General features: G+C 36.6%; 1 protein-coding gene across 3 annotated transcripts in view; it reads left to right on the top strand.

The window, feature by feature from the left end:
- Positions 1-9766, top strand: part of MBOAT1 (membrane bound O-acyltransferase domain containing 1) — a 1680446-nt gene that overhangs the window by 1316393 nt on the left and 354287 nt on the right. For 2 of the 3 annotated variants that reach the window (XM_044069110.1, XM_044069126.1), the window contains exon 5: positions 3934-3945. The exons of the other annotated variant lie outside the window; for it this stretch is intronic. In XM_044069110.1, coding sequence (XP_043925045.1) covers positions 3934-3945 — 12 coding nt within the window. The remainder of the gene's footprint in view (positions 1-3933; positions 3946-9766) is intronic. 3 annotated transcript variants of the gene reach the window in all.

Raw genomic sequence — 9766 nt, 5'->3', positions numbered from 1 at the left:
CCACAGAGGTTCCTCACCAGGAGAATCAAGGGCCTCAAAAATCTACCATACACAGATAGGCTAAAAGCCCTATCCCCCTACTCAGTTTCATATGGACTCCTCAGAGGTGACCTTTGTCTAGCATACAACGTGATCTCGGACCCCATCTTGATGGGACTGCTGCATATGCACAAGTCAAGCTCAACTCAAGTAACCCACACGCGTGGCCTCAACCTGGTCTGTGACATCAATAGGACTTCCAAACTACCTATCTTTTCCAGGCCGACTTCCCCTCTGCTCCATTCTCTGAGGTTTTCCCCGGAGCCAGAGGAGGTTCGGCCTCCATACACTGTCCTTCTCGACCGGTGTTAGTGGCCTCTTCAAGGTCTACTAGAAGCTTATTAGAAGCTGATATGGCCAGGATGATGCAAAGCTTCATTCGCACCCAGTTGCAGATGGGGGTCTTGCTGGCACCCTCTCCCTCTGTGGGGGGTAGCTCACTACCTTTGTTTGCCCCGATTGCTCCTTCTCCAATCTGTCCCTGGATCTGAGAGGTTCCAGAGTCAGGGGGTCAACGTCGATAGTACCATCTACCTCGATGCCGGCAGTCACCTTGAGCATGTCAGGTCTGATCCAAGCTCTCGGAGCTGTAGCCTGGGCATCGGATCCAAGGGGTTGGGTTTTTCTCCGTTGGCTCCAACCTTGTCCGATCACGGCCTATCCCTCGGGGTCTTGGCGCCTTTAGGCTTGGCTCTGATCCCCATGTCAGATCCGGGGAGAGCGTTCTTTCTTCCGGGGGAGGCTCGCTCCCCCTCAGCATTTGACATGGTGGAGAGGGTTCTCTCAGATGGATTGAGGCCCTTGACTATTTCCTCAGAGTCCGCCCCAATCCCTTCTCTTCTGGGTGTGCCTTCTGCCATTCTGCCCATGCAGGGACAGCACATGTTCGACATGCCCCAGATTCATTCCCAAGAGCCAGTTGAACCTGGAGTGGGTGTCATTACTTGCAGGTTAGGGATTCTGTTCTTCCCACTTAACTGCTCATGGTGGCTTGGAAGTTTTGCAATTTCTGCTGATAAAAGGTGCATGTATGCTACCACATACGCCAACACCATTAAAAGTGGTGTACAATTGCAGTGTAGACTTGGTAGACTCATTGCTGCCTGCAGTATCTCCAAGATGAAGTATGAACCTCCTCCCTGGGATGAGTGACTTGATATTCACCACTCTGTCTTCCTCCCTGTGTAGTCCTTCAGCACCAATGCCAGTAACTGAATTTGGCATAAAGTCAAGATTTGATCTCTTTCTATGCCACAGGGCTGGATATACTTTTTATTTTTATGTTGATGGCATTTGATCCAGTGGATTTACTATGTTCTGATAGACCAGTTCCTTCTGAACCTTAGTCTAGCTTAATTTCTACACTTCATTTATTAATTTTGAACTTCCCATATCAATCAGACTTGACTGCCTGCTACATTGCCTCTTCTCTGATTACAAAGAATTGATGGTTTGAAGTCTTTATTCTAAAATGTAATACTCCTTGCAAACAGCTTGATTTCAGATTTTGTCTTGGTGTCATTCAGCTTCTTTTGAACACTCCTGTTTTTTATCACTCCCAATCCTCCAAAAATCCACCTCTATATGATTCCCGCTCATGGCTTCACTGCCTGCACCCAATTAGCCTGTTTATTCTGCAGGTACAGGAACCAGTCATCTCCAGGTTAGGTTAAGAGCCTGTGCATTTAATCAAACATGAGTTGCCTGGACCAAAGTCATAGATTCTTCCCTCTGCATCACAGGGTTGGGTTTTTATTTGTTTCTCTTTTGTACATCTTTTGCAAAATGATTTGTTTTAACACAGCTTCTGCAAAATTGATTGACACTTCACTCTTTCCTTTTGTGTTTATAGCCAAAGTTAGTACACAAGCCTTGAATTTCAATAACGTGCACCTCATGACTCAGTCACTTATGGTACAATGCGTTTTCACTTAATTCTATTTTATCTTACATTTTGATTAACATTACACACTTCCAGTATCCTCATTAAATTCCTTTAACTGTTTGTAGTTTCATTTGTTCTGTTCGCATCTATAGCTTTTGATAATATAATCTGTTTCTTTTCAATGCCTGCCCCTTTCTTGTTCATTTCTTATACCACAGACTATTCTGTCTCCTAACAAACAATGTCTCATAAAAGTTATAGTCTTTGGCTCAATTTTATAGTAAAGCAATGTCACAGATGTAATTTTCTTAGAAGTTTGACCCTGTATAAAAAATAAATTACATATTTTTCTACATTTAGAATAATGGCTGAATATCTTCTTTATTGCTGCTGTTTTGTCATTTTCATGCTGTTTGAAGAGTAAGAGTAGTAAATGCCTTCAAATGTTTCTTCTCATGTAGTATGCATGCATTTAGCATATAGTACATTATCCATTACCTTGTTTATACTGCACCAAGTGAAAAACGAATCATATTTCCGTATCCAAATCTTCTGTTTTTCTGCTGTATTGCCTTGCAACGAGAGCATTACTGGCAGCTGCAATAAAGCATGTTTCGTTCAAAAGAACAAAACAGTGTGACGGTTTCTCACAGGTTGTGATAATGAAAAAGGAAATAGTGATTTTATTTACAGAAACACCTTTCGGACTGTGAATTGTTTTTTTGCAGTGCAGACTGCTCAGTGACATGAAACAAAAAAAGCTTATTCACTTTTGATGCAGTGTAACTTTTATACATTTTATCAGGATGTTCATAAAGCTCAAAGACAGTGTGTCTTTACTGTGATTACCAAGTGCTCCAGCTGAGAGCATGTGATATGCAGTGCTCAAGAGCATTAACGGTATTTTCTCCCCATTTGTGTGCCCCCCAGTTAACCACCTGCTGTCCAGCTGTAACATTTTACCTTAAGTGCCATATTACTATTCCCAAGGCCATGACATAATACAGTATTTCTTAAAGCTGTACTGTTTCCATCCATGAGTATGTTTAGTTTAATATTTGCTTTGTATAATTTGAGTCAAAAATTAGTTTAAAAAATTGCAAATTATATGTAGAGAATGACATAAACTGGAAGGTACAGTATTTAATTTTCATGGCCAAAGTGTTTCCTCCCAGATTTAACTCAGTATATGCTTCATCTAGTTTAGTTTATTTCAGACTGTATCTCAGTAAAAATGCTTAGTTGCTTGTTTTTTATGCCTTTAGATGATGTGTAATGCAGACTGTGTAACACAGCTCAGAAAAGTACAATGTATAGGTTACAAGAAATACCAAGTGTATTGACTGCAGTGAATTGGATGAGAGCATTTTCTTAGAGATCTTTGGTCAGTGTGTATCCACAATTAAAACATATTTACAGGCCAAAAAGTGTCTTTTAAGTGTTAAATATTAGTGTGTTGATTTTGAAATAGGCAAATAAAGAAAAATAAGTAAGTAATTTTATGTATTTTGTAAGAGCTATGCTAATCTTCCTGAAAATCATAGACAAACATGACTTCAGTTGTGCTTCTAGACTATGCTAACCACTGCTTATATGCTTTAAGAGAAATATAATTGTTTTTTATATTGTTATATTTCAACCATTTGAATTAATCAAGTGATCACAAGTAATTCTAGCTGTTACCCTTCCTGCACGACTCAGATGATTGTTTTCTCATACTGAAAATGTTTAGCTCAGGCACATGAGAATACTGGCTTTGAACTCTGTATCTTCCAGTAGCACACTATATGAATGGGAAAAAAAAGTAAAGCAGACTATATTTGTTTAAAAAGAGTAAAAAATGTGGATGTGCAAGTTATACATTTTGTATCATGTGCAGGATTGTGACTTGCATTTTATTCTGCTTACAGTTGCTGTCAGCTCTGTAATTTGTCTGCATTCTTCTTTTGTTTTCTTAACCTCCTGTTGCACTGATGTCCTGCTTCTTCTCTTCCTCCTTCTTTACTAAGTGGACTGTATTGGTGAGTTATTTTATATTTCTGTTTAAACAGTCTGTACATATTGTTTCATGTCTATATTCTGGGATTGACATACTAGTGTAATTTCTGGCTCTTCTTGGTTTGTAGTGTCAACAATGTCGGACTTTCAGTAACAGGTGCTTCCACTGAATGATTTTCATTTCCGGACCACATAGCAGTTTATCCGGTTTAGAAAATGTGTATCTGCTCTTTATGGTTCAGATTTATGTTGAATCACAGGTGGTGGAAATTAAAAGTGTTTAGGAAAAGTACAGCTTGTTACTTTTTTGTTAAATGTTTAAGACAGGGTCAAGTGAACAGTTTGCCCAGCTTCTTTAATGGGTTGCACTTTACTAGCTCACTTCTGTTCTTTTCTCTTGAATTCTAACTCCTAATACTCAATGAAACAGCCTTTGTATGGTGAGACTTGCAGCGGGGATAGCATACGGCTACAAGGAGGTACGCTGAAGTGTAATCAGGGAGAGTGAAACTGTAAGGGCTGCCTGGCTGTAGGAAAGCCAGCTATCCATTAGATGTACAGGGTGTATGTGATGTAATGTGATTGGGATCTGAACTTCCTAACCTAGTCAGATGACTAGTAAACCACCAAAGATAATGACTGTTGTACAGAAGCAGTAGCAAAATGACTATACCCAGTAAAGTACCTAACTAATAAATAGCATCTGGAGGATCTGGCAGCTTACTGAGTGGATAAGAATATTTCCTTTGTTCAGTGTTCAAAAATTGATCATCCACCTCAACAGAGATCATTAAAGGCATTACTCCATTTAGACAATGTCCAGTATGTTTTATCCCTGTAACATTTATCTGTTCTAAATGTAATGATTTTTAAACTGTCTCACTCTAATTTCTAAAGGCAATTAATTTCATCTCCTTCCTGCTCTAAGTTGGAATTCTATTCCAGGCTGATTATTCCTTGTCCTCATCTCATGGTATATAAAATTGATCTCCAAAGTCCTATATGATTGTCATAATGGAACATTTAAATATCCAAATAAGGTCACTCCCTAAACAGTCTATAAAAGATGGAAAACAGGTTTAGCCTCATCAATCTAGCTTCATAATGGATACCTGATAATCTTCTTATCTTCCTAGTAAAGAACCTCTGTACCCTCTCAAGTCCAGCAGTGTCTGCTCTGGAGTAAACACAATGCCCTGATCCATATTCCATAAGTGGTCTAATAACATTTTGTAAACTGGAATCATGACTGTGTCATCCCTAAAAGAAACAATTTTTAATAGGGTCTTAATATGTGAATATACATTTTTTAACTATTGTGTCTGCCCATCAAACTTTATTTTATTATCCAGTATAATCCTTAGGTCATCATAAGCAAGCTGTTTCTAATGATTGAACAAACTACACTATGGACTTGAAGCTAAGGAGTGAAGTGATGGTTGGAAACCATTATGCTGTTCAACTTTGCATGAGAAAACTTGTTATTTTAATTTTGAGGGGTCCTTTGCAACAGTTTTAACACCTTGTTATATCTGTCTTGTACCATGTCATGTAACTTTTGTATAAGCTTGAATCTCACCCTTTCAGGCACACACCTCCTTTTGCCAACCCTCCTTCTGTATATCAAGGTTAGTTTAAAAGATGTTTTGGATAAAAACTTTGACTTTAATACATCTTCTGCAAAACATTATTTATACAATACTAATGGACATAATTTGAATGAAACGAACGTTCCCACGTTAAAGAACATGATTTTTTCTTTTGAAAAAATGCTGTTCAAATACAAATGTTTACAAATTGATAGTCGTTATTTGCACAGTTGTATTAGTCATAAAATAGTCCCTCAGGGACTTATATTTTTTAAATATCCTTTTGGAATAATTTATTCAGATGTTATAAAAGATTTTCATGATTTTTTCGACGAATGTGGATTTGGTTTAATTCTGAAACTTATTAAGTACAACGAGACTTTGTTGAACAGTTTGTTAATAGATTTAAACAAACTCAGTGATGATATTTCTAAGGATTTATTTGATGAAAACAAATACTTATACATTAAGGTTTTAAAAAGAACAGACAGTAGGATAAACAAGGTTTTTGCTAGGAAACAAAGGAAATTTATTAGAGACAAGGAACAATATACTAAGGGTAAGATGTACCCAGGGCCTATCAATAACTTTAGGAATAAAAATAAACCATATGAAAGCGCCCAATTAAACTACTGTGATACAATTGAACTTAGCAATTCATTCAGACCCAATTTTCAAGATAGAAATGAACAGGGAGGGAGTGTTTTTAATAGGGTTTTGGATGAACTGGATTCTTTTTCAGAACCTAATGAACCTTTTTTAGGCCCCAGGAGATCCGAACGTTTGGCAAGCAAGGCCCGATTGCCCTCCAATTCAGGGCTCCAAACAAATTCATATGGGAACAATTATGGATGGAAAAACATGGGGAGGAAGGGCAGATAAATAATATTACACAAGACAACAAGACACTAATGGTATAGTTTTTGAAAACAAAGGTTTCAAAATTTTTAATTATACATCCATTGTGTTGGAGAAAAAACATTTTGATTTATTTTCAAATGGTTTTAAGTTTGTTGGATCACAGTATGGGGATTTAGCCCACATTTTAGTAGAACTGAAATTATACCTTAGAAAATTAAATCTTAATTTGATTCACAAAAAAACAGCAAGTGAAAGTTTCACTTTAAGTAGAGGTCTGGTTAGGAACAGCACATACAACACCCCTTTGCATCCAGCTATATTTACCTTTGAGAATATAGTCACAAAAGAAATTTATGAAGCATACATGAAAAATAGAAAGGAAAGGCAACATCATAATTTGAATAAAGATGAAGAGAGTTTGCTTTTGGCTTTAAAAGCACAAAACAACATCAGAATTATGAAGCCTGACAAAGGTGGGGGAGTTGTTCTGTATAACCATGAGGAATATAAAAATGTTTTAACTAATATTTTGCTGGATTCAAACACCTATACCCCAGTGTCACACAACGAGATACAAATAGCCTATAGGAGGATTGACTCCCTTTTGGACGAATATCTGATAGAAAATAGAGTGGATAAATCGACATACCATTTTTTGAGGCAATTACATCCTATTATTCCACAGTTTTTTGGTGTACCTAAAGTCCATAACTCTATTGTAGAGCCTCCATTTAGACCTATAGTCTCAGCTAAAAATTCAAGAACACACCCTCTAGCAGTTTACATAGATAGAACCATTAAAAATATAGTTACAAAGAAGGAACATTTGATTAAGGACTCATGGGACTTTCTTGGTAAAATAAACAATGACCTGTGGTCGGAAGAATGTAAATTTTTAGCCATAGATGTAAAGGATTTATTTACATGCATCCCACGGGTGGAGGGTTTGGAATTTTTTGAAGAAAGTATCTGTAAGCATTCAGATTTATCCCACGACCAAAAATTGTTGATTCTGGAACTTATGGAAGTCGTATTAGACAACAACTATATTGGCTTCCAAGGAGAGTACTTTAGACAAGTTAGTGATATAGCTATGGGGGCAGCTTGTGTCCCCATCTACGCCAATTTAGTGTTGTTAGAATGGGAAGAAAGATATATATTAAAAAGTGAATACAGGAGAAGCATATTAAGTGCTATCTGAGATTTTTGGATGACATTTTTGTGATCTGGGAAGGTTCAAAAGAAATTCTGGAGGAATTTATTGATTATTTAAACAACACTACTGATTTCCTTTCATTCACACACAATGTCGAAGATCATAGTATTAACTACCTTGACATCACAATTAGTAAAGTTCCACAACGGTTTAAGTCCAGGATTTTCTGTAAGAACACATGGTGTAATGGGTATTTACACCATGATAGTTTTCATCCATTTCATCAAAAAAGGAGCCTTATTAAGGGACAGGCTGTTAGGTTAGTGAGGATGACATCTGATTTTCAGGATTTATCTTATGAATTTAATTTCTTGGGTGAAAAGTTTGTAGAGAGAGGATACCCAAGAGAGATGGTTGGTAAAATTTTAGAGGAAGTCTACAATGGTTGGGGGACCAAACACAAGGCTTTATTAGGTCAACCTTTTATAAAAGTAGTGGAACCTGAAAAGGAAACAAAAAACTATCAAGGGGCATGTGTAACTGAGTATAATGGGTTTTCTGATTTGTTTACACAAATAGTGGAAACTAATTGGTCTATACTAAAAACCAACAAAGAAGTTTATGAGGTGGTAGGCAACAGACCTCATGTCACTTATAAGACAGGAATTAATTTCAAAAGGTTGCTTGAGAAGGGTGACAATCTAGGCAACATTAAAAAAGCAACCAGCTCATGTGGTAGGTGTGGACAGTGTTCACACATTTACAAAGAGGAATTTATAAAATTGAAAAATGGTTTAGGTAGTATAGTTAAATTTTGTAAGGGCAATTGTCATACTAAGATGTTGGTATATTTGGCTATTTGCACAAAGTGTTCATCTTTTTATGTAGGAAAAACTGAAAGGGCACTGAAAGATAGAATATATGAACACATATATGACATTAGAAGTGGGAAAGAAACCAGTGCCCTTTACAAACATTCAGTTTTTTGTAATTCATTCAGTGGTTTCAAATTTGGGATTATCGATTTGGTTAAAAATAACCCCAGTGGAGGTGATATGAGGAATATATTACTTAACAGGGAACTTAGATGGCAATTGAGGCTTAAGGCTAACGTTTACCCAGGCCTGAATTAATATATTAGTATTAAAGCTATTTTAGCAGAGAGAGCAGTCAAAGTGTGATTTATTCATCATTTATTCATTATTATTTTTTACATTGTTGTTGTTATAACATTTTAGTGCAATAGTGTTACGCTAAGTATTAAAGTATTATATTTTCATATAATTATTTAAATTTTATTTCAAATCAATTATTTTTAAAGAAATTTGGTGGCTGTGTCGTTGGACATATTAACTTCTGAGCCAGAAACCATTTGTTGGTGGCGCTTTAAATTTTAATTATTAGATAATTAGGATAATTATGGCATTTTATATTTATTAAGAGTGGCACTAGTATTGTCTTATCTGAAGAAGTCTCACATTGTAGACGAAAGCGCTCACCTGTTGTTGGATTTATAATAAAGAACTGCAGATTTATCTCACTGGCGACCTGGAACCATTTTTTCGTAATATACATTATTTTAACTATTGTGTCTGCCCATCAAACTTTATTTTATTATCCAGTATAATCCTTAGGTCATCATAAGCAAGCTGTTTCTAATGATTGAACAAACTACACTATGGACTTGAAGCTAAGGAGTGAAGTGATGGTTGGAAACCATTATGCTGTTCAACTTTGCATGAGACAACTTGTTATTTTAATTTTGAGGGGTCCTTTGCAACAGTTTTAACACTTTGTTACATCTATCTTGTACCATGTCATGTAACTTTTGTATAAGCTTGAATCCCACCCTTTCAGGCACACACCTCCTTTGCCAACCCTCCTTCTGTATATCAAGGTTAAGGGGTGTGTGCATTCAGTGGTGCCTTGTCCTTCCCACTTACTTAGTGAAATAGAATCTCTTCATAGCATTTATTATTTGCAGAGTCTCTTCATTAAATGCTTAAGACACATAAGCCTTCTAAGTGTGACTGTAGTCATCAAACCATGGATTACATTCATCAAAGATATTTCTTACTATGCCTGCATTGGGATATTTGATGTTGGTGTTACTGCTTCAACCCTGTGGCCTAACAGTGTTGATAGGAAAAACTTAATTCTTTATTATCTCAGTACTCCATGTTGATGAAGGAGCCTTGAATTCAAACATTTGGTACACTGAGAAGACGAGTGTCACAC

This window comes from Protopterus annectens, chromosome 1.part0 (assembly GCF_019279795.1).
Source record: "Protopterus annectens isolate FY-2018-M chromosome 1.part0, PAN1.0, whole genome shotgun sequence".
NCBI classification, from domain to species: Eukaryota; Metazoa; Chordata; order Ceratodontiformes; family Protopteridae; genus Protopterus; species Protopterus annectens.
Note: the sequence above shows the minus strand (reverse complement) of the source record. Positions and strands in the feature narration are given on the sequence as shown.